The 24,912-nt window shown below is 41.5% G+C and overlaps 1 protein-coding gene across 1 annotated transcript; it reads left to right on the top strand.

The window, feature by feature from the left end:
* Positions 1–24,103: 24,103 nt before the first annotated feature.
* On the top strand, positions 24,104–24,448 carry LOC136537073 (glycine-rich cell wall structural protein 1-like). The gene has a single exon (XM_066529162.1). The coding sequence runs from the start codon at positions 24,104–24,106 to the stop codon at positions 24,446–24,448; it is 345 nt and encodes a 114-aa protein (XP_066385259.1).
* Positions 24,449–24,912: the final 464 nt, after the last annotated feature.

Genomic DNA, 24,912 nt, shown 5'->3' with positions numbered 1-24,912 from the left:
AGATTGTGATGGAGTATCGAGTTAAGAGATAGGGACCCAACAAGGGTCGTGTTTTCTACAAGTGCCCGGATCGTGATGTGAGTTTCTTACGCATTTTATAATTATGGCTAATTGACCTGCTTTTCTTGAATATTTTTGACTAAATATTTTTTGGCTTTAATTTCAGTGGGAGGGCAATGGATGCGATGGTTGGTACTGGGAGGAAGATTATGCTACATACGTGCAGAATTTGGGTGCGCTTGAGGTAGCGGCTGCTGTTGATGATGAGGCAGTGAGCCAGCAGGAGAAGCTTATTGATATTCAACAGAAGAATGATTTGTCTGTTTTAGTTGCGTACGATCATGAAATAATTATGTTACTGAAGTGCATTGTAGTTTTAGTTTGTTTAGTGATAGTTGGGATTGCTTACGTTGTAGCCAGGCTTAGTTAATTAATCAACCGTGTGTATCATTTATGTTGTGTAATAAAATACTTAATTATGTTCAAGGTTTTCATAATTTGTCGTGTAATACAGATTATGTCACGCCATTGGATGTACAATGCCGATCGCCGCTCCCAAGACTTTATTGAGGGCTTGCACTATTTCTTAGGTGTGGCCGAGGCAAATAAGCGGGATGGTTTCATGTGCTGTCCATGTGCCCTATGTAAGAATTTAAAGAAATATTCAAGCTCAATGAGTCTTCATTCACATTTGCTTAAGTCAGGTTTCATGTCAAACTATATATGTTGGACTAAGCATGGAGAAAGCGGGGTCATGATGGAAGAAGGTGAAGGACAAGATTTAGACATTGATGACATTATTGCTCAGTATGGTGCCTTTGATGATACTACAATGGGGGGAGATGAAGAAGAGGTAGCGGTAGAAGATGATCTCGGTGATGCTCTTGGCGATGCCATTCGTGATGCACAACAAGAATGGGAAAGTGAAAAAGAGAAAGTTAAGTTCGAGCGCATGCTTGAGGATCATAGGAAGTTGCTATACCCGACGACCGAAGAGGGGCAAAAAAAACTGGGTACAACACTGGAATTGCTACAGTGGAAGGTAAAGAATGGTGTATCCGACAAGGCATTTGAGAATTTATTGAACCTCATAAAGAAGATGCTTCTGAAGCCAAATAAATTGCCCACCACTACGTACGAAGCAAAAAAGGTTGTCTGCCCTTTAGGATTAAAAATCCAGAAGATACATGCATGTCCTAATAACTGCATCCTCTACCATGGCAATGAATACGAGAATTTGGATGAATGCCCGGTATGTAAAGCATTGCGGTATAAGATCAGGCGCGATGATCCTGGTGACGTCGAGGGTGAACAACGTCCTAGAAAGAAAATCCCTGCCAAGGTTATGTGGTATACTCCTATAATACCACGCTTAAAACGTTTGTTCAGAAATAAAGACCATGCAAAGTTATTGCGGTGGTATAAAGAAGACTGTAAGGTAGACAATATGCTGAGACACCCAGCTGATGGGTCCCAGTGGAGAGCGATAGATAGGAAATTTCCAGAGTTTGCAAATGAGACTAGAAACTTAAGGTTCGCCTTAAATACAGATGGTATGAATCCTTTTGGAGAGCAGAGCACTAGTCATAGCACTTGGCCAGTTACTCTATGTATCTACAACCTTCCTCCATGGTTATGCATGAAGCAGAAGTTCATTATGATGTCGATCCTCATCCAAGGTCTGAGGCAACCTAGCAACGATATTGATGTCTATCTGAAGCCATTAGTTGAAGAACTTCTAGTTTTATGGAACAAACCAGGTGTACGTGTCTAGGATGAGTATAAATAAGAACACTTTGACCTACGAGCAATGTTGTTCATAACCATCAATGATTGTCCTGCTTTAAGTAATCTTTCAGGTCAGACAAACAAAGGATATAATGCATGCACATATTGTTTTGATGACCTTGACAGTATATATTTGAAAAGATGTCAAAAGGTCGTGTACCTTGCCATCGTCGATTCCTTCCTTTGAATCACCAAGTAAGAAAGAAAAGGAAGCATTTTAAAGGTAAGCTAGACCACCGGAAGAAGCCTCATAACTGAACCGGGGAAGATGTACTTGCAATGGTCAAGGATATGAAAGTAGTATTTGGAAAGGGACAAGGCAGTGAATCTATTCCCAAAGATGCTAAGAGACACGCACCCATGTGGAAGAAGAAGTCCATCTTTTGGGAGCTACCCTATTGGCAAGTCCTAGAGGTCTGCAACGTAATCGACGTGATGCACCTGACAAAGAATCTTTGTGTGAACCTGTTAGGATTCATGGGTGTGTATGGGAAACCAAAGGATTTACTTGAAGCACGCCAGGACTTGCAGGGCATGAAAGAACGAGACAACCTTTATCCAGAGAAGACAGATGATGGACGTCATTACTTAAGTCCTGCTAGCTACACGCTTAGCAAAGAAGAGAGGGACAGCATGTTCGAATGTCTAAGCAGCATCAAGGTCCCATCGGGATTCTCCTCTAATATAAAGGGTATAATAAATGTGCCAGATAAAAAATTCCTAAACTTAAAGTCCCACGACTGCCACGTGCTTATGACGCAATTGTTTCCAGTTGCTTTAAGAGGAATTCTACCTCCACATGTACGTCTAGCCACCATGAAGCTATGTGCATTCCTCAATGCAATTTCTCATAAAGCAATCAATCCAGTGGAACTAGCTACTCTATAGAATGATGTGGTTCAATGTCTTGTCAGCTTTGAGTTGGTGTTCCCTCCATCCTTCTTTAATATCATGACACACCTCCTAGTTCATTTGGTGAAGGAGATTAGTATTCTTGGACCTGTGTTCTTACATAACATGTTCCCCTTCGAGAGATTTATGGGAGTCTTGAAGAAATATGTGGAAGTCCATTCTAAGCCTGAAGGAAGTATTGCCCAGGGCTATGGAATAGAGGAGGTCATTGAGTTCTGTGTTGACTTTATTCCTAACCTTGCCCCGATTGGCGTTTCCGAATCACGACACGAGGGGAGACTCAGTGGTAAAGGAACTTTAGGGAAGAAAACATATATCGGCATGGAAGACGATTATTTCAATAAAGCACACTACACAGTTCTTCAGAACTCGTCATTGGTGCATCCGTACATCGAGATACATAAGGAGTTCTTACGATCCAAGTTTCCAGGAAAGACTGAAGCTTGGATTAGGCATTAGCACATGGAAAGTTTCAGTGGTTGGTTGCGAAAAGAATGTCAAGGCGATGACAATATTGATGAGCAACTGTATTTGTTGGCTAGGCAGCTATCGTGGCATATCCTCACGTACCAAGGGTATGAGATAAATGGGAATACATTTTACATAGTTGACCAAGATAAAAGGAGCACCAATCAAAATAGTGGTGTTCGCATAGATGGCACAGATCCAAATGGGAATATATAAACATATTATGGCCGCATAGAAGAGATATGGGAACTAGACTACGCACCTAATTTTAAAGTCCCTTTGTTCTGGTGCCAATGGGTGAAGCTGACCGAAGGAGGGATAACAGTCAACAAAGAGTATGGAATGACAGCAGTGGACCTCAACAATATTGGGTATAAAGAGGAACCATTCGTCCTTGCTGCCGATATGAGTCAGGTGTTCTATGTGAAAGACATGTCTACAAAATCAAAGAGAGGAAAAAACGAAGACATCAACTCAATGATCAATGAGCCAAAGCGCCACATAATTCTTTCTGGGAAAATAAATATAGTGGGAATTGAAGACAAGTCAGACATGTCAGAAGATTACGAAAGAAATGTCCGAATTTCACCCTTCATAGTGAAGAAAGATCCAAGCATCATGTTAAATGATGAAGACACTCCATGGTTACGACAAGATCATAACCAAAGGACATACATCAAGAAAAAATTTACTGTTGTACCCGCATGATACAACGATGCATGTTTAATATATTATGTTTTAGGGACAGATATTATGTAATATGTTATGCAAGTTTGACCAAGTCAAATTTGGTCAAATGAAAAAACAACACTTTGACTCTAGTTTTATGAGCTCTAAATGACTTCAAATTGAAAAGTTTTGAATACCAAGTTTGTTAAACTCAAAAAGATCTACAATTGTTGTTTTGGTCAACTTTCCATTTGAGAAAGTTTGGACGAGTCAAATTTGTGATTTTTAAATTTCGACACCTACAAACTAGTTTTCGGAACCCTAGATTGTCTTAAATTGAAAAGTTTTGAATACCAAGTTTGTTCATCTCATCAATATATACAATCCTTATATCGGCCATTTTTTCATTTGAGAAAGCTTGAACAAAATGTAGTTCAAATTTCACAAGTGTGTGACATAGTTTTAGAAAGTCTATATGAGATTCAAGAAGTTGTGACTAGTGTTTGATAAAAAATTCTCAAATGGGAAAATGAGCTATGTAACAATTATAGATCTTGCTGAGATGATCAAACTTGGTATTCAGAGTTTTTTCATCTGAGGTCATTTAGTGTCTCATTTGAGCAAGTTTGACCAAGTCAAATTTGGTCAAATGAAAAAACAACACTTTGACTCTAGTATTATGAACTCTAAATGACTTCAAATTGAAAAGTTTTGAATACCAAGTTTGTTAAACTCAAAAATATCTACAATTGTTGTTTTGGTCAACTTTCCATTTGAGAAAGTTGGGACGAGTCAAATTTGTGATTTTTAAATTTCGACGCCATAAACTAGTTTTCGGAACCCTAGATTGTCTCAAATTGAAAAGTTTTAAATATCAAGTTTGTTCATCTCATCAATATCTACAATCCTTATATAGGCCATTTTTTCATTTGAGAAAGCTTGAACAAAATATAGTTCAAATTTTACAAGTGTGTGACATAGTTTTAGAAAGTCTATATGAGATTCAAGAAGTTGTGACTAATGTTTGATAAAAATTTCTCAAATGGGAAAATGAGCTATGTAACAATTGTAGATCTTGCTAAGATGATCAAACTTGGTATTCAGAGCTTTTTCATCTGAGGTCATTTAGTATCTCATTTGAGCAAGTTTGACCAAGTCAAATTTGGTCAAATGAAAAAACAACATTTTGACTCTAGTATTATGAACTCTAAATTACTTCAAATTGAAAAGTTTTGAATACCAAGTTTGTTAAACTCAAAAAGATCTACAATTGTTGTTTTGGTCAACTTTCCATTTGAGAAAGTTTGGATGAGTCAAATTTGTGATTTTTAAATTTCAACGCCATAAACTAGTTTTTGGAACCCTAGAATTGTCTTAAATTGAAAAGTTTTGAATACCAAGTTTGTTCATCTCATCAATATATACAATCCTTATATAGGTCATTTTTTCATTTGAGAAAGCTTGAACAAAATGTAGTTCAAATTTTATAAGTGTGTGACATAGTTTTAGAAAGTCTATATGAGATTCAAGAAGTTGTGACTAGTGTTTGATAAAAATTTCTCAAATGGGAAAATGAGCTATGTAACAATTGTAGATCTTGCTGAGATGATCAAACTTGGTATTCAGAGTTTTTTCATCTGAGGTCATTTATTGTCTCATTTGAGCAAGTTTGACCAAGTCAAATTTGGTCAAATAAAAAACAACACTTTGACTCTAGTATTATGAACTCTAAATGACTTCAAATTGAAAAGTTTTGAATACCAAGTTTGTTAAACTCAAAAATATCTACAATTGTTGTTTTGGGAAACTTTCCATTTGAGAAAGTTTGGACAAGTCAAATTTGTGATTTTTAAATTTCGATGCCATAAACTAGTTTTCGGAACCCTAGATTGTCTCAAATTGAAAAGTTTTGAATACCAAGTTTGTTCATCTCATCAATATCTACAATACTTATATAGGCCATTTTTTCATTTGAGAAAGCTTGAACAAAATATAGTTCAAATTTCATAAGTGTGTGACATAGTTTTAGAAAGTTTATATGAGATTCAAGAAGTTGTGACTAGTGTTTGATAAAAATTTCTCAAATGGGAAAATGAGCTATGTAACAATTGTAGATCTTGCTGAGATGATCAAACTTGGTATTCAGAGTTTTTTCATCTGAGGTCATTTAGTGTCTCATTTGAGCAAGTTTGACCAAGTCAAATTTGGTCAAATGAAAAAACAACACTTTGACTCTAGTATTATGAACTCTAAATGACTTCAAATTGAAAAGTTTTGAATACCAAGTTTGTTAAAATAAAAAAGATCTACAATTGTTGTTATGGTCAACTTTCTATTTGAGAAAGTTTGGATAAGTCAAATTTGTGATTTTTAAATTTCGACGCCATAAACTAGTTTTCGGAACCCTAGATTGTCTCAAATTGAAAAGTTTTGAATACCAAGTTTGTTCATCTCATCAATATATATGATCCTTATATAGGCCATTTTTTTATTTGAGAAAGCTTGAACAAAATATAGTTCAAATTTCACAAGTGTGTGACATAGTTTTAGAAAGTCTATATGAGATTTAAGAAGTTGTGACTAGTGTTTGATAAAAATTTCTCAAATGGGAAAATGAGCTATGTAACAATTGTAGATCTTGCTGAGATGATCAAACTTGGTATTCAGAGTTTTTTCATCTGAGGTCATTTAGTGTCTCATTTGAGCAAGTTTGACCAAGTCAAATTTGGTCAAATAAAAAAACAATACTTTGACTCTAGTATTATGAACTCTAAATGACTTCAAATTGAAAAGTTTTGAATACAAAGTTTGTTAAACTCAAAAAGATCTACAATTGTTGTTATGGTCAACTTTCTATTTGAGAAAGTTTGGATAAGTCAAATTTGTGATTTTTAAATTTCGACGCCATAAACTAGTTTTCGGAACCCTAGATTGTCTCAAATTGAAAAGTTTTGAATACCAAGTTTGTTCATCTCATCAATATATACGATCCTTATATAGGCCATTTTTCATTTGAGAAAGCTTGAACAAAATATAGTTCAAATTTCACAAGTGTGTGACATAGTTTTAGAAAGTCTATATGAGATTCAAGAAATTATGACTAGTGTTTGATAAAAATTTCTCAAATAGGAAAATAAGCTATGTAACAATTGTAGATCTTGCTGAGATGATCAAACTTGGTATTCAGAGTTTTTTCATCTGAGGTCATTTAGTGTCTCATTTGAGCAAGTTTGACCAAGTCAAATTTGGTCAAATGAAAAAACAACACTTTGACTCTAGTATTATGAACTCTAAATGACTTCAAATTGAAAAGTTTTGAATACCAAGTTTGTTAAACTCAAAACGATCTACAATTGTTGTTTTGGTCAACTTTCCATTTGAGAAAGTTTGGATGAGTCAAATTTGTGATTTTTAAATTTCGACGCCATAAACTAGTTTTCGGAACCCTAGATTGTCTCAAATTGAAAAGTTTTGAATACCAAGTTTGTTCATCTCACCAATATATATGATCCTTATATAGGCCATTTTTATTTGAGAAAGCTTGAACAAAATATAGTTCAAATTTCACAAGTGTGTGACATAGTTTTAGAAAGTCTATATGAGATTCAAGAAATTGTGACTAGTGTTTGATAAAAAATTTCTCAAATGGGAAAATGAGCTATGTAACAATTATAGATCTTGCTAAGATGATCAAACTTGGTATTCAGAGTTTTTTCATCTGAGGTCATTTAGTGTCTCATTTGAGCAAGTTTGACCAAGTTAAATTTGGTCAAATGAAAAAAGAACACTTTGACTCTAGTATTATGAGCTCTAAATGACTTCAAATTGAAAAGTTTTGAATACCAAGTTTGTTAAACTCAAAAAGATATACAATTGTTGTTTTGGTCAACTTTCCATTTGAGAAAGTTTGGACGAGTCAAATTTGTGATTTTTAAATTTTGACGCCATAAACTAGTTTTCGGAACCCTAGATTGTCTCAAATTGAAAAGTTTTGAATACCAAGTTTGTTCATCTCATCAATATATACAATCCTTATATAGGCCATTTTTTCATTTGAGAAATCTTGAATAAAATATAGTTCAAATTTCACAAGTATGTGACATAGTTTTAGAAAGTCTATATGTGATTCAAAAAGTTGTGACTAGTGTTTGATAAAAATTTCTCAAATGGGAAAATGAGCTATGTAACAGTTATAGATCTTGCTGAGATGATCAAACTTGGTATTCAGAGTTTTTTCATCTGAGGTAATTATTGTCTCATTTGAGCAAGTTTGACCAAGTCAAATTTGGTCAAATGAAAAAACAATACTTTGACTCTAGTATTATGAACTCCAAATGACTTCAAATTGAAAAGTTTTGAATACCAAGTTTGTTAAACTCAAAAAGATCTACAATTGTTGTTTTGGTCAACTTTCCATTTGAGAAAGTTTGGATAAGTCAAATTTATGATTTTTAAATTTCGACGCCATAAACTAGTTTTCGGAACCCTAGATTGTCTCAAATTGAAAAGTTTTGAATATCAAGTTTGTTCATCTCATCAATATCTACAATCCTTATGTAGGCTATTTTTTCATTTGAGAAAGCTTGAATAAAATGTAGTTTAAATTTCACAAGTGTGTGACATAGTTTTAGAAAGTCTATATGAGATTCAAGAAGTTGTGACTAGTGTTTGATAAAAATTTCTCAAATGGGAAAATGAGCTATGTAACAGTTGTAGATCTTGCTGAGATGATCAAACTTGGTATTCAGAGTTTTTTCATCTGAGGTCATTTAGTGTCTCATTTGAGCAAGTTTGACCAAGTCAAATTTAGTCAAATGAAAAAACAACACTTTGACTCTAGTATTATGAACTCTAAATGACTTCAAATTGAAAAGTTTTGAATACCAAGTTTGTTAAAATCAAAAATATCTACAATTGGTGTTTTGGTCAACTTTCCATTTGAGAAAGTTTGGACGGTTCAAATTTGTGATTTTTAAATTTCGACGCCTACAAACTAGTTTTCGGAACCCTATATTGTCTCAAATTGAAAAGTTTTGAATACCAAGTTTGTTCATCTCATCAATATCTACAATCCTTATATAGGCCATTTTTTCATTCGAAAAAGTTGTAGAACAAAAAAATATTACATTTTCTTTATTTTTATAGGTTCAACAAAAATTTCCTGTCAATTTTGGTCAAAAACTGAGAAAAAATTGAAACATTGACGTTACAATAATGTGATAATAAATTTCCTATCGAATAATATTAGTTTTATTAATTTTAAGTTACAAATATATTTTTGCATTAACAAATTACTTAGTATTAGTAACATTTACATCCTATATTCATAAAAGAAATTAAAAACTTTAGGTTACAAAATTTTTATATTTACAATAAATAATGAGTTAATCAATAGTATTTTTTAAAATAAATATTGGAAAGTATTGAAGTTGCTATGGAATTAATTGATTAACCTAGTATTAAACAAAATCAAAATCCCAGGTCTTTCCAATTACGCTGGCGGGTTGTCAAAATTTTCAGGCCTTCAGTCCCGGCCCAGGCCAAGAACCGGGACTAAAGGGTGGACGACAATTTCGGTGCCCGCCAAAAATACTTTTAGTCCCAGCTGGTAACACCAACCGGGACTAAAAAGCCTTTAGTCCCGGCTTGTAAGGCGATCCGGGACTAAAGGGTTGGACCTTTAGTCCCGGTTGGTCTTACCAGCCGGGACTAAATGTCCTTTAGTCCTGGCTGGTGTTACCAGCCGGGACTAAAGGGTCCCGGCCTATATATATCGAACGGTTTCATCTTCTACTTTTCGATCTACACGTCGATCATTGCCATCGCCACCGCCATCTTCGATCTCGCCTCCGTCACATAGCCCCACCCGGCCATACGTCGAGCTCGTCTCTGCCGCGCCGCCGTCGTCTTCTACCCCCGCCAGGCCGCGCCATCCGCTCGGCCCGCATCGCGCGTCGTCTCTCCGCCGCATCCCGTCTCTGCCGCCCCATCCAAGCCCTCCGTCGCCGACCGCTTCCCGCCCGGCCTCGTCGTCGAGCCCTACCGTCTCTGCCATACGTCGTCCTCGCGCGAGGTGCTCAGCTCGGCCTCGTGGCCAGCCAACACGCCCTGCCCGGCCCGCGCCATCCGCCACCCCAGCCTGCTAGCTAGCTAGCTGCTCTCGGCCATATATATGTTAGATTAAAATGTTAGATTTAATTAGTAGTTTAATGTTAGCTGCCCTCGCCAGTATTAAAATGTTAGATAGTTTTTGATATATATGTTAGATTAAAATGTATTAAAATTTAATTAGTAGTTTATTGTTAGTTTTTAGTTAGTTTTTTAGATAGTTTTTTATATATGTTAGATTTAAATGTATTAAAATTTAATTAGTACTTTATTTAGATAGTTTTTTAGATAGTTTTTTATTATAGGTTTTGATATATGTTAGATTAAAATGTATTATCTATTACTAGTTTATCTAATTTCATGTTATATTTATTTAATTGGATTTAGTAATTATATATTCTATTTCTCTATATATATCTAGAGAGAGATTCTATATGTATACATATGTACTTAATTATTTCTATATGTATATATACATGTACTTATTTTCATGTGTTGAGAGAGAGAGAAAATTGTATCTAGAGAGACATTCTATGTGTGTTATCACATGCATATCTAGAGATATAGACATATGCACTTATTTCAATGTGTTGAGAGGGAGAGAAAATATATTGTATCATTCTATGTGTATATATATACATGTACTTATTTCCATGTTTTTGGATCAAAAGTGTTTTTGATTCGATTCTAAAGCCTATACCTTATTATTGTTTATCCTTATGAAATATTATGTGTTATTATATTTAATTGGATTTAGTAATTCTATATGTGTTATCACATGTACTTATGTTATGTACCATATTAATTCTATCTATGTGTTATCTTGAAGATACAAATGGCTGCTCCGGATGATAACTTAAGTGATGACATAATGGCGGATATTATCAACGCCGGCACCAATGTGGATGTAGATGACACGAGTCAGTACTTTGCTGATTATGAGGATATCCTAAATATGCCGGTGGTTGAAGATCAACAAATTGTCGCGCAAGAAAATACTGGCGAGGTATATATTCGATTATCTATCATCTCTTATAGATGCATGCGTACATATATTTGTTGTTAATCGTTGTGTTTCTACTCATGTAGCCGGTCTCTGGATCTACATCAACCACCGACAAAAGTAGGAAAGTCCAAGGGCCAAAAAAGCCATTAGAGGGCCGTTTCATAATATCAGAATTCGACACCGACACTGGTAAACCATTGGGACCACATGCTCAGACATATGTCAATCAATATGGGTTCATTGTAAGGGATAGAATCCTAGTTAGTGCTCGTGAATGGAAGCAGAAGATATCCGCTCCTAATGTTAGTTTTGTATCTGATCGTGATAAGAACCTAGCTTGGAGAGATATCACTCAGCATTTCACATTACAAGCAGATGATGCTTTGAAGGAGCTAGTGAGGGATTGGACAATGAAGAAGATGGCAACATTATTCTAGAGTTGGAAGAAGACATTGTATAAAAAAGTTTATCTTGAAGAATGCTACGCCGGATTTCAATGCTAAGGCGTTTGTCAAGTTGGAGTCCCATTGAGATGTCTTCGTAGAATACAAGACATCTCAAGATAGTGAGGAACGTATGATGAGGAATTGGCAGAATGCCCGATAGAAGCAATACCATCATCGCATGAGATCAGGTGGTTATAGGAGTGCTATTCCCAAGTGGCAGAACCTAGAAGCAGAGATTACTGCCAAGGGAATCATACCTAAAACAATAGAGAAGAACTGGCCTCAACGCGCGAAGAATTGGTTCTAAGCTCATGGGGGAAGCCTAGACCCAGACACTGGCAAGCTAATTTTTGGCCAAAAAATTGAGAGAGCAACATAGAGACTAGCTCGTGCTAGGGAAGAAGCTGATAGTGGTGTTTTCAAGCCCAACAGAGAGAAGGATGAATTGATATATGCCCTAGAGAATCCCAAATATGGTGGTCGAACAAGAGGCTATGGGGCGGTTCCGTGGCTACACGCATTCCCAGTAGACAAGGATACCTACAGAAGCCACCAGAGAAAGAAGGATGAGGAGGCAGAACGAATCCGTGCATTGGAGCAATTTATTGATGAGTCACGACAAGCATTGCTTGAATCACGTGAACGAGAAAAATCTCTTGAGGCAAGAATGCAGGAGGAGATCAAGAGGCAAGTGCAGCTAGCAATGAGTCAAATGCAATCGCAATCAACACCGGGAGTCACCATTAGCCCCGTTGGTCAGATGAAAAGCAGTTGTGCTTCTACGGAGCTGCCAGTTATTCAAGACGACGCCGGGTTGCGCTTCCCTGTTGATGACATTATCGAGCCTCTAACAACCTGTGAGCTGCACATTCCAAATGGTAATAATGCATCAATTATGGTGGCTGTCGGGGTTGTATCTCTAATAGACCGAACGAAGACACTAAGAATCCATGGGTCAGTTATTCAACCTAGATATGCTAGCATCTCGGTCGATAGAGTGCTCAAAGGTTACAACAATGTTCCTCTTGACATTGAAGGCAGTGATGGGGAGAAGACACTAGGAGAAGTAGAGAAGACATTTATTCAATGGTGCAAATGCTTCATCGTCATTCCTGGGGCGCCACCGCTTCCCCTACCTCACCCTAGGTATGAATGAAAGTGAATGAAATATTATTTTCCATTAATTTTCTATTGGCTTCAAAAATAATTGACACACAACTTGTTTTGTAGCAGGGTCTCCCCCTAGCCTAGCCTAATCATTCATTCCCCATCTCATCACAGCATCGCGGGGGGCGAGACGACTTCATCCCCACAGCGATCGCCAACTCCTACACCGGCCCCATTGCCTCCACAACGATCTCCAACTCCTACACCGGCCCCACCGCCTCCACAACGATCTCCAATGCCTCCACGCTAATCTCCACCAACACCGGTCTCATCGCCTCCATGCCGGTCTCCAACACCGCCCCCACCCCCTCCACAACGACGCACTACAAAGATGTCTAAGGTCTCGGCGGCAAAGAAGACCCCGAGAAAAAGAGTTATTTCTCAAGAAATACTTCCTGAAAAGACTGATGAGCAAATAGCAGCTGAAGAAGACAAAAAAGTGAAAGATTTTTTTATAGATATCAAAAACAAGAGTCAAGCGAAGCTTAAGGAGAAGCTGTACTTTTACATACCATGAGATGTGCTGAGGCAGAAGGTCGATGCTCACAAGAAAAAGATGATTGAACTTCGTAAGCCTTCGCCACTATCAGACTATGACCGCTCCCTCATGAAGTCACATGATGCAGATAAGAAAAGAAAAAGAGCATCAGGGAAGGATGTCCCACAGCTCAGACAACAGAAGCAACCAATGCAAAATCTTGTTGTTGCTAATGAATATGGTTTCAACATAGAAGTCTATCGACCAGACAACTTTGGAGAAGTGTCGGTTCAAGCCCTTAATGCTTTTTTTAAAGATACTGGTTTAACCTTGGATCAATTGACGGGCAAAGCTCCAATCCAAAACCTAGAAGTTGATACCTCGAAGACTTATAAATATGGCAAAAGTCTGTATAACCCTGCGGCTCTGAATGAATTGGGTACGCAAATGTACTTGCTCAACAAGTGGTACATGCAGGCGTGTGGCAGGGGTGAGCAGTGGATCTTTGTCAGATTTAGAGATCATCATTACTTCCATGGCGATGACATCTTACATATTAGTTTCAAAGAATTGCATCAACTATTCCACTTGGACGCTCTGGACAAATCAATCATTAGCTCCTTTTGTTTGTAAGTGATTCTTACTTTTATTTAATAAACTCACTTCCATGCGTACGTGTATATAATTATCCTCACATGTAACTTATATTTATATACAGATTCCAGATGTCAGAGCTCCAAAGAATACAAGACACCAGTGTTGGCTTCATTGATCCTTATATCGTATTCAAAACCGATATTATTGTCAAGGACCACTGGGTATCTGAAGCACAGACGAATATCATGAAGTTCTTCGTGAAGCAGCACGACAAAACAACAATACTTTTCCCGTACAACTTTGAGTAAGTGTTAATAATAATGTAGTCTACACATTTTATGTAATATCAATACAACTTATATGCATGTACGTGTGTGTATAAACCAATGCAGGTTTCACTGGATACTCATTGTCATTGAGTTAAACTCAAGTCAGTTAGTAATCTTGGACTCATTGAGAAAAGAGCGAGCACAATACCAAGATATGATAGACATTATCCAGGGGTAATTTCGATCTCTCGCGCACAACTATTATTGAATAGACTTTGCCATAATTTATTAATGATCGTACATTATTGGTCGCACATGGTTTGGAAAGAGTTTATTCGGCAACACCGCAAGGATTGCAAGGCACCACTTAATGTAGTTGAAATACCAGTAAGTAGTACTATATATACTTCCCCACTTGTTTAATTACTATATCGTACTTCAATTTACGTGTGAGATGATGAGAATAATCTTCTTCTCGTACAGTGGTGTTTGCGACAGAAACCAGGTAATAACTTGTGTAGATACTACGTTTGTGAATTTATCACTGCATACATAAGAAGAACTCCTGAAGATGTCCTCAGAGTACGTATATATCAATTTTTTATTTATTTTTAAATGAATATATATATATATGTATGTATTAATACTTTTCCTTTTATTTCAAATGCAAGACTGAATGGTTGAAACGAAGGGTCATGCAAAAAGACCATCTGAAAGCAGTTCAAGAGTCAATAGTAGGATATCTTCTAGAAAAAGTGCTAAATCCCAACGGCGAGTTCTACTTTGATCTAAGGAACTAATGATGTAAATTAAATGTTTATTGATATCGTTATTTTCGAGAACAAGATTATGAAAGTGTTGTATATATACATATATATATATCTATAATATATATAGTTTCATACTTTATTCGAATATAATAATGCTCGAGATGAGAATTAGATGTAATTATATGCGTGCGTGTATTTATATTAGCAGCGTAGAATACGTACATAAAAACATATTATATATTAAACAAATATGTGTAACTGAACTGAAAACAAATTAAACAAAAAAAAAGAAAAAGAAAAGGAACCTTTAGTCCCGGTTGGGGTTACCAACTGGGAGTAAAGGGTGAACCTTTAGTCTCGGTTGGGGTTACCAACCGGGACTAAAGGGTGCGCCAGGTTTGCTCGGCTCGAGGGACTTTAGTCCCGGTTGGTAACACCAATCGGGACTAAAGGTCCCTCTTTAGTCCCGGCTCGATGATCCGGGACTGAAGGTTCCACCTTTAGTCCCGGGATCGTTGTCCCGGCGCGGTAACCGGGACTAAAGGCCGTTACCGCCCGGGACAACAAGTCCATTCTATAGTAGTGAGAATTTGCAAAGAGAAGGACAGAAAATGACAAACTCATATAATCATATAGATATACCAAATTACCATTACAAAGGGCAACTAAAAAGAAAATTAAGGTAGTACAACAAGACCAAAGGGCCGGGGAACGAACAAAATAAAGCTACTTGCTACTGCAGACTGCTTGTTGAATCATCGATCATTGACTGATCGTAGTAAGCAGCTTCCTCCCAGTCTTGTTGTGGGTGAATGCATGACCGATCCCCGGGCTGTGGTTTGGGTTGGTAGGGCGGACGTCCTCTGCGGCACCAGGAACACCACCTTCTGTGGGAGTGATTGTGCCCTCCATCATCCCTGCTTTTGTGGAGGAAGCAGTGGTAGCTGACGACTGCAGGTATCTTCTAGGAGTACTTGCTAGTATCATAGTAGGAGTGCAATGAGATGACATGATTCACTACTGGAGGCCGCGGCTTTGCCGAGTGTTTTTACACTCGGCAAAGAGCCCTTTGCACTTGGCAAAGGCTTTGCCGAGTGTAGTACTCGGCAAAGTCCGCTTGGCAAAATTTTTCTCGGCAAAGGGTCTTTGCCGAGTGCTTTTTATCGGTGCACTCGACAAAATAAAAAATAATTTTGCCGAGTGCTTGGGGTGGCACTCGGCAAAATATTTTTGGCCGTTGCGCGCCGGCCGTTAACGGTTATTTTGCCGAGTGCCCGACCCAGCACTCGGCAATTTTTTTAATTACTTTGCCGAGTGCCCCAGCCCAGGCATTCGGCAAAGTTTTTTAATTTTTTTAAAAAGTACTTTGCCGAGTGCCCCTGCCCAGGCACTCGGCAAAGTTTTTTTTTATTTTTGTTTTAAAAATTACTTTGCCGAGTGCCCCCGTCCAGGCACTCGGCAAAGTTTTTTTTATTTTCTTTAAATAATTTCTTTGCCGAGTGTCCCTGTTTAGGCACTCGGCAAAGAATTTCTAGATTTTTTTTGAAAAAATACTTTGCCGAGTGCCGCGGCGAGGCACTCGGCAAAGAATTTTTTTTTGAAAAAAACTTTACCGAGTGCCTTGCCCATGGCACTCGGCAAACACCCTGAGAATTGCAATTTTTTTTACATTCCATTGTAACAGACAATATATATATATATATATATATATATATATATATATATTCAGTAGCCAGCTACAAAATAAGTTATTCTGTAGCCACCTTCATTTACGATAATTTTATATACTAATTTACGATAATGTCAATATATATTTACGTAGTTGGGTTACTATAACATATGGGGATATTTTTCATAACGTTATAGTAAACCACTTAGTAAGGAGTTACTATAATCTTGTAAATTAACATAGTAATTATCGTAACTCAAAGTGGCTACAGAATAAGTTATTTTATAGCCAGCTATAGGGTAGTAGTTCTATATATATATATATATATATATATATATATATATATATATATATATATATATATATATATATATATATATATATATATATATATATATATATATATATATATATATAGATCAATCATCACATCTATATCACCAACATGCATTATATATTGCAAGCACACGCATATTTAATAAATCCATCGAAAATCCATCACAAATGCACCAAAGTTCAACATCACAAGTTTGTTATTACAAGTTCAACATCACAAAGTTCAACATCCCTACTGCGGCGATGGAAACTGCAGGTGTGGCCCCCTGGACAGCGGTGAAGGACCGGACTGCAGCGAAGGGTTGACGTGATCAGCCGCCGGTGACACGCTAGCAGGATTGTTTGAACCCACCGATGGAGGCTGCACAAAAGAGAAGAGATTGCATATGTTAGACTCAAAATTGAAAATTTCGGCAGCACCTCCCCTGCACGGAGAAGTTTCCAACCTGCAAGAAACAACGGCACGAAGGCCAACAATCACAACGGCACGAAGGCCGACAATCCCAACGGCACGAAGGCCGAAAATCACAACGGCACGAAGGCCGACAATCCCAACGGCACGAACGCATTAAACTTTCATACTCACAGGAGTGAAGTGTCGAACCGGAGCTAGAGCTGGCAACTGCACTTGGACACCCGATGCTTGCCCGATGGTTTGCATGATCTGATACATGTCCGCCATCTGCTTCTTCGTGGCCTCCAGCTCTACGGTCAGGTGCACTTGCGTCTCCCTTGTCTCTGCTAGCTCGGGCTGCAGTGTTTCAATCACATGTTTCAGTATTACAAATCTAATCAATGTGTGTAACGTTCAATGTACGATGAGTGAAACTGGAATTACCTGAAGTTCGTTGACCCGCGACAGTGTTGGAGTAGGCCGTGCACGTATGGGAAGGCTTCTGGCCGTGCTCCGTGCCCTCATGTCGGAGAGAGAGGGTGCAGAGCTCGAGGAGTCGGCGCCGTCTGCAATCCACAACCGCCCGTGCTTCCTACCTTGCCCCAGCCTCACGATCACCTCTGTCTCAAGGGGTTCAGTGCTCAGATTGTGATCTGAGCCACGGAGCGCCCTAACCGCCTCCGTGTAGTCTCTGACCTTAGCGTGGACGCTCGAGTCAGAGTAAGCCTAGGTAGGGGCATCCTGGTTGAAGACGACACCGGATTTCACTGGGCCCATGTGGGACACAGCCCATGCCCCAAACTCCGACACTGGCACGTTCGGGTGTGCCACCTCCTGCGAGAAAGACGGCAAGATGATTAGAAATTAGGCAAAATTGAGCGTTAGAATAGATAAATGACATCTCGTACAAGTGCCCGCTTGAATGTGGGGAGGTTGCGGCTGCCTTGATGGTGAGTTGGAGCGGTCCTTAGTGCCCACTTCCGCTTGCCTTGCTCGTGCTTTGCGATGTACGCTGGGTCAAGGTACTTGTCCACGATCCTCGACCATGCCGATCTATGCGACATGCACCACGAGGCCGGCACCTACACATCATCAAGTGTTTGACATATAAGAAGATCAATTCTGGACCTACTAAATCTCAAAACGAATCAATATTATTCACCTACCTGAAGGTACTGCTCCTTGGTCAGCGCCACATTTCTTGCGCCAGTTTTGTTGAGGGGCTCTTTCTTGATGGACCTGTAGTAGTCGACGTGGGCCTAGAGTCGTGCCTCGTGAATCATGTCACCAACGTACTTTTTATAGGCTCTGTGTGCCGTCTGATCCACCAGGGTCTCTCTACCTTCTTTGGCCTTGAAGTACCTCTGCATACAAACACGATGTATCTGTTCATTATTTCAATAAAAGACTTAAGCAATGGAGGAGATGTATTGAGCTATGTTGTGAGACACTTACCCAAAAGTCCGCCAAAACCCGCTCCTGCTTGTTGTCTTGCTCGTCATTCGAGCCGAGCTTGTACCTGTCCCATGACCAGGCCCGCTCCCACCTCCCCTCTTTCAAGTCCACAAGGCCAGGGAAGTGTTTCCTACATAGACATCCCAGGAAGGTAGCGGGGGTGCGTGGGGGGTCAAGAGCACCCGACAGAACTAGCCAGCCCCTGCATAAGTGATTATGAAAAATTATCAGTTTCTCTTTTGATTTTCAACGTATCATATGAAGTACTAGTGATAACATCTATAGTTACTTACCTTCTTCCCATAGGATGAACCAGTGGGCGTCGGTCAGGAAGCAGAACCGGAGGAAGGCTTGTGGGACCTCGCAGGTAGGGAGCCGACTGAGTAGAACTATCCTCCATCTGCTGAGTCCCCTCGTCCCCCGATGGAGTGTCTGTGGTCGTGCCCGTGGCCACCACGTGGTCCTCCGGGGTAGGAGACAGGTCCTCTGGCTAGTCAAGAGCCGGGGGAGGAGGCAAGTCCCTCCTAGGGTGACCCTAGCCCCTCCCCCTCCCCCTCCCCCTCCCCGTGCTAGGGCAACCCGGGCCTGCTCTCGCCGCTAGGGGCGAAAACATCCCCTCGCCTCCATCAGGAGGGCGTAGCCTCTGGTACACCGAGAGCACCTGCCTCGATGAATGGTTGCCCACCATCTTTGTTCTGTCACCTGCAATGTACAAAGAATGAACAACAAGCGTTAGTACATACATGTAAAATATTTCAAAATGAATAAACATAACAAATTTAATGAAAAACATAGTATTACATGGTTTAGGAATAATCTTCATGATTGGGGTCATAGGTCTCATCATCACTGTCAAAATTGTCCAAATGGGCAACACTATTCGAAGGTTCTGTGTCTTCTTCATTGTCTTTGCATAAATAGAATCGCTCAAGCATTTGAATGTCCTTCAGATTGAGCACTACATCTCTAAGGTCCTCATCATCAACCGTTTCATTGTCTACTTCCATGGCGGTCATCACACCAGGTAAGACTATCTCAAAGCTCCCTTGTAGCCCATCTGCTTGATAGAACTCTCCATCATATGTGTTTGTGTCAAAGATGTAATCTTCATCGTTTGGAACAGGTAGTTTACCGTGCGAAGATACCTGGTGCACAATAGACCAACCCTTAAGATGGTCTTTGTCTTGGCATGCGTATGGCATATGATACACCTACACGCCCTATTGAGCCACAATATAGACATCTTTTCCTTTATAGACAGAATCATGCCTAATCTCGACTAGCCTAAGATGAGGGGTACGTCTCGTTTGCGCAGGATCAAACCAGTGGCACTTGAATATGACAGGAGTAATAGGTACCCGGCCCTCATATTCAAGTTCATAGATCTCCTCAATTATTTCGTAGTATTCGACGCCATTAGTGCCTGGCGTAAAAACTTGGCTGTTGGTGATTTTCCGACCGGGCCGAGTCTGCTCGTGTCTTGACATGTGGAAGCAATATCTATTCATGTCATAACCAGTATATGACATCACCCTTAACTTGAAGCCATTTGCAACTGGTCTCAACTCGTCACTCATGGACGCATTGGTTTGCGCCTACAAGCTCAAGCATGATACATCGTTATACTATTGGAACGTACGAGCTAATAAGGAATATCGACGAACATATGACCTTTTGTTTGAACCAAGAAATGAAATCAGGCCTCCTAGCTCCTGCACCCTCTGAAAGAAGGGTATCATGTTCGTGCGGGGTAGGATCCCTTAATTGATGCCACTCTTGATGAACAAATTCCCTATACCAAAGAGAATCAATGGGGTTCGATACAAAATAGTGACGTCGTATTGAAACAAGTTCATTGAGAACTTACTTAATGAATGGCGCAACCTCGACAAGGTTGGTGAACACATATAGCGTGATTCTGCGCCACTCTTCTGAATCCAATCTCTTGGGGGTTGATCCACTTGCACTGCCTAGTTGGCATTTGAAAAGGCTGAGGGTCGATTCAACTTTGCCAGCATTGTAATGAGGGGGTTGATTATGCTTGCTAGGAAGGTTTAGCTTGTAGTAGGATGTCATGAAGTTTGCAACCTCCTCCCAAATGCTTACCTCTACAATGGAAGCCTCAATTCTGGATTTATTTGTATATTTCTTGCGAAGAGTCTTTAGACATCGCTCGATTGGATAGCACCAACGGGCCTGCATGGGCCCCCCAACCGTGCCTCGGTTGGGAGGTGCACAATCAGATGCTGCATTAGAAAGAAGAAGCCGGGTGGAAAGATCTTCTCAAGCTCATAGACCAACTCAGGTGCCATAGTTTCCAATTCTGTAATGATGATCGAAGATAGCTCCTTGGCACAAAGCTGGCGAAAGAAGTAGCTCAACTTTGCCAGCACTAGCCAGACATGCTCAGGGACATAGCCTCAAACCATCGATGGAAGTATGCGCTCAATCCATATGTGGTAGTCATGACTCTTCATCCTATTGACTCGCATAGTCTCTAAGTCCACTCCCCTGCTCAGATTCATTGCATACCCATCAGGGTATATTAAATTCTTGATCCATCGAAGTACTACCCTCCTTTGATCGATTTTCAAGACATAGGGGGCCCTAGGCCTTCTCCACTGCTTTCCTGTTGCAGGAGGCCGCATCTCTAGGTTTGGCCTATCGCACAACGTCGCTAGGTCCACTCTAGCCTTAGGGTTGTCCTTAGACTTGTTAGTGTCCATGAGCGTTGCCCAAAGTGCCTCAACGATATTCTTTTTAGTGTGCATGACATCAATGTATGGGGCAGTAGGAGGTCATCGAAATAGGGGAGCCTTGTCAAGCCAGACTTATGAGTCCACATATGTTGCTCACCATATCCCACGAAACCACCATCTTCGTTGGGCACGAGAGCATCTATCTGAGCATGAACCTCTACCCCAGTCCTCAAGTGCGGTCTAGGGTCCGTCACTTTGACACCTTTTGTAAAGCTCTTGACGTCTTCTCTGAATGGATGGTCAAGTGGGAGGAATTGACGATATTTGTCGAACGATGAATACTTGCCACCCTTCTTCAACCATATGAACCTCACAGCTTCCTTGCATATTAGGCATGGGAACTTCCCCTAAACACACCAGGCGCACATTAACCCGTACGGCAGGAAGTCGTGCAGGGAGTAGTGGTACCAGACGTGCATTTTGAAGCTAATCTTTGTAGCTCGGTCATATGTCCACACCCCTTTGACCCAAGCATCGATCAACTCATCTATCACAGGCTCCATGAAGACACCCATATTACTCCCCGGGTGTCTAGGGATTATCAATGATAGAAACACAGTATGTCGTTGAAAGGAGATGCCAGGGGGGGGGGGGAGATTCAGGGGGATGACGAACATGGGCCAACTTGTGTATGGTGCAGCCATCATGCCATATGGATTGAACCCATCTGTTGCCAGCGTGACACGTACATTATGAGCCTTCTCTGCTTTGAGAGGATGCCGCAAATTGAAGTATTTCCATGCATCAGCATCGGATGGATGTACCATCTTTTCAGGATTGTATCATGTGCCGTTTTTGTGCCATGTCATCTGTTTCATGGATTCCTCGGTCATGAATAGCCGTTGGAGCCTTAGTAGGAACGAAAGGTGTCATAGGACTCTCATGGGGATCTTAAGCCGCCTCTTCTAGCCATCACCTGAGTCTACCTCCATGTACCTAGAGGATTTACACTTCGGGCAGTACTTTATATCCGCGTGTTCTTTCCTAAATAGGATGCACCCCTTCGAACACACATGTATCTTGTCATACGACATCTTAAGTGCAAGAAGGAGCTTCTCTGACTCATACAAGTTCTTCGGCATAATGTGTGTCTTTGATAGCATATCGCTCCACACGGCCACCATCTTGTCGAAGCCTTCTCGACTTAGGTTTAACTCAGCCTTCAACCCCATTATGCGACCAATGGCATCCAGCTGAGAAACATTAGTATGATCGTGAAGGGGTCTCTATGCTGAGTCCAACATCAGGTAGAAGGCATCTACGGCAGCCTCCATCTCCTCCTTATCACGTCCTTCAGCGAACTGAGCTTGGTACGTGTCATCCAGCATGTCTGCTACCCCGGCATCATCATCGAAAGCCTTGAGCCGTGGTCTCACCACCTCCTCCCTGATACGATCAGCTTCACCATGGTGGATCCACCGGTGGTAGCCCAGAGTAAATCCAAACTTCACAATATGTTTACCCATGGTTAACCTATCTTTCCTTCTTCTGTTGTCACAACCGCTGCACGGACAAACCACTAGAGAATGGCCTCTAGCACTCTCACCAAATGCATGCTGTAAGAATTCTTCGACCTTGACTATAAACAGCAAGTCATAATCGTGCTCGTCTCTCTGGAGCGTCTACATCCACTCACGGTCCTCCATCCTTTAAGAGACATATCAGCACATATGAGTCACCATCAATTGCATCTACGCGGTGTCCCTACTCTCTAATAGGTGAGGATAGGTCCTAATCCCACCCACGGATCCGTAGATGAGGTTAGTTTCTATGCTCTGCTCCTATCCGAGATGGAATTTCGGCAGCACCTCCCTGCTGTTCTCCTGATACACATCCTGCAAGGGAGAGTGTGTATCCGGAGAACAACAGGGGGTGATGCCAAAACACCATCTCGGACCAGAGCGGACCATGGAAACTAACCCATCTACGCATCCATGGGCTGTCCAAAAAATGTGGACAATCTAAAATAGAAATGCTCGCAGATATGCAAAGATCTGCATACCTCCAAAGATATCTCTTTTGGACGGGAGATGCCTAACTAGGCTACACCGATCTACGATGATAGACAAGTAGAAAAAGAGATGATTTATACCTAGGGTGTCGGTGAAGTTAGGCTAGCGAGACAATGGCGAGTCGACGCAGTGGCGAGGCGACGCAGTGCAGGCAGACTCGCGACGCCGACAAAGATGATCGGGGACCTCTGGGTCACCCCCGATAGGTCCTGCTCTGCAAAAGAAGAAACACGACACTATAAGTTCAAAATTTTGGTAGCACCTCTCCTACATGGGGAGGTTTCCAAAACCTGCAAAAAACAACGGCACGAAGGTCGACAATCACAAATGGCACGAAGGCCGATAAGCACAGCGGCACGAAGGCTGACAAGCGGAGAAAGGGTGGATATACCTTGCCCATGCTTGTAGGCGGTTCAGTGACGGTAGGGGCGTCGATGGGATGGGCACGCGAAGAAGACAGCCGAGGCACCTCCTCCTTCCTCTCCTCCTCCTCCTTCTTCCTTTTTCTTCTCTTTTTTCCTTCTCCTTCTTCTTCCTTTTCCTTCTCTTTCTTTCTCCTCTTTTTTCTTCCTTCTTCTCCTCCCTTCTTCTTCTTACTGCTGCTTCCTCCTCCTTCTTCCAAGCCGGCGGCAAGAGCAGGGGAGCATGGGGGCACGCGGGGCCAGCGCGTGTAGGGGAGGACGGCCAAGCGCATCGGTGGTGGCAGCACGCGTGGACGGTGGCGGCAGGCCACACTGACGGTGGCGGCGCGTGTGTGGCTGGGTAGCGTGGCCAGGCTGGGGGGTGCGCGGGGGCGGGCGATGCAGGGGCAGGGGCACGCGGTGGCTGGGACTCGCCGGTGTGGGCGTGCCGGGGAGCCGCGCGGCTGGGCTGGGGGGGGGTGCTCGGGGGCGGGTGATGTAGGGGCGGGGGCGCATGGTGGTGGGGACTCTCCGGTGTGGGCGCGCCGGGGAGCCATGCGGCTGGGCGGCGCGGCCGGGCTAGGGGTGCTTGGGGGCCCGTGGTGGCGGGGGCTCGCCGGCGTGGGCACGCCGGGGAGCCACGCGGCCGGGCTGGGGGTGCTCGGGGGCGCACCGGCGTGGGCACGCCGGGGAGCCGCATGGCCGGGCGGCGTGGGCGGGCTGGGGGTGCTCGGGGGCGGGTGATGCAGGGGCGGGGGCGCGCGGTGGTGGGGGCTCGCCGGTGTGGGCGTGGCGGAGCGGGGGTGGTGGCGCCGGCGGGCCGGGGAGGCGCGGCGGGCGTCGGGACCGAGCAGAGCGGGCGGGCGGATAGGGTTCTGGGGTGGGTGGGGCGGGGGATTTTGGGCCGGCGGCCCATCTTCTATTGGGCCTTTGCCGAGTGCTCCAGAAATGGGCACTCGGCAAAAAAAAATATTTTTTAAAAACATATTTTGCCGAGTGCCAGCCTTGGGCACTCGGCAAAATTTTTTTATTTTTGAAAATCAACTTTGCCGAGTGCCCCCCATGGCACTCGGCAATTTTTTTTTGATTTTGGGCCCAAATTTTTTTCTGTGGCCTTGTGACAGTATTTCAAACTCTATTTTAAAATTTGGGGCAATTTTGACATTTTTTGATATATTTCATTAGTTTATTTTGTTTCGTCGAATTTT

This window comes from Miscanthus floridulus, chromosome 2, assembly GCF_019320115.1.
Source record: "Miscanthus floridulus cultivar M001 chromosome 2, ASM1932011v1, whole genome shotgun sequence".
NCBI classification, from domain to species: Eukaryota; Viridiplantae; Streptophyta; class Magnoliopsida; order Poales; family Poaceae; genus Miscanthus; species Miscanthus floridulus.
The sequence above is the reverse complement of the archived record's forward strand: the minus strand, read 5'-3'. Positions and strand labels throughout refer to the sequence as shown.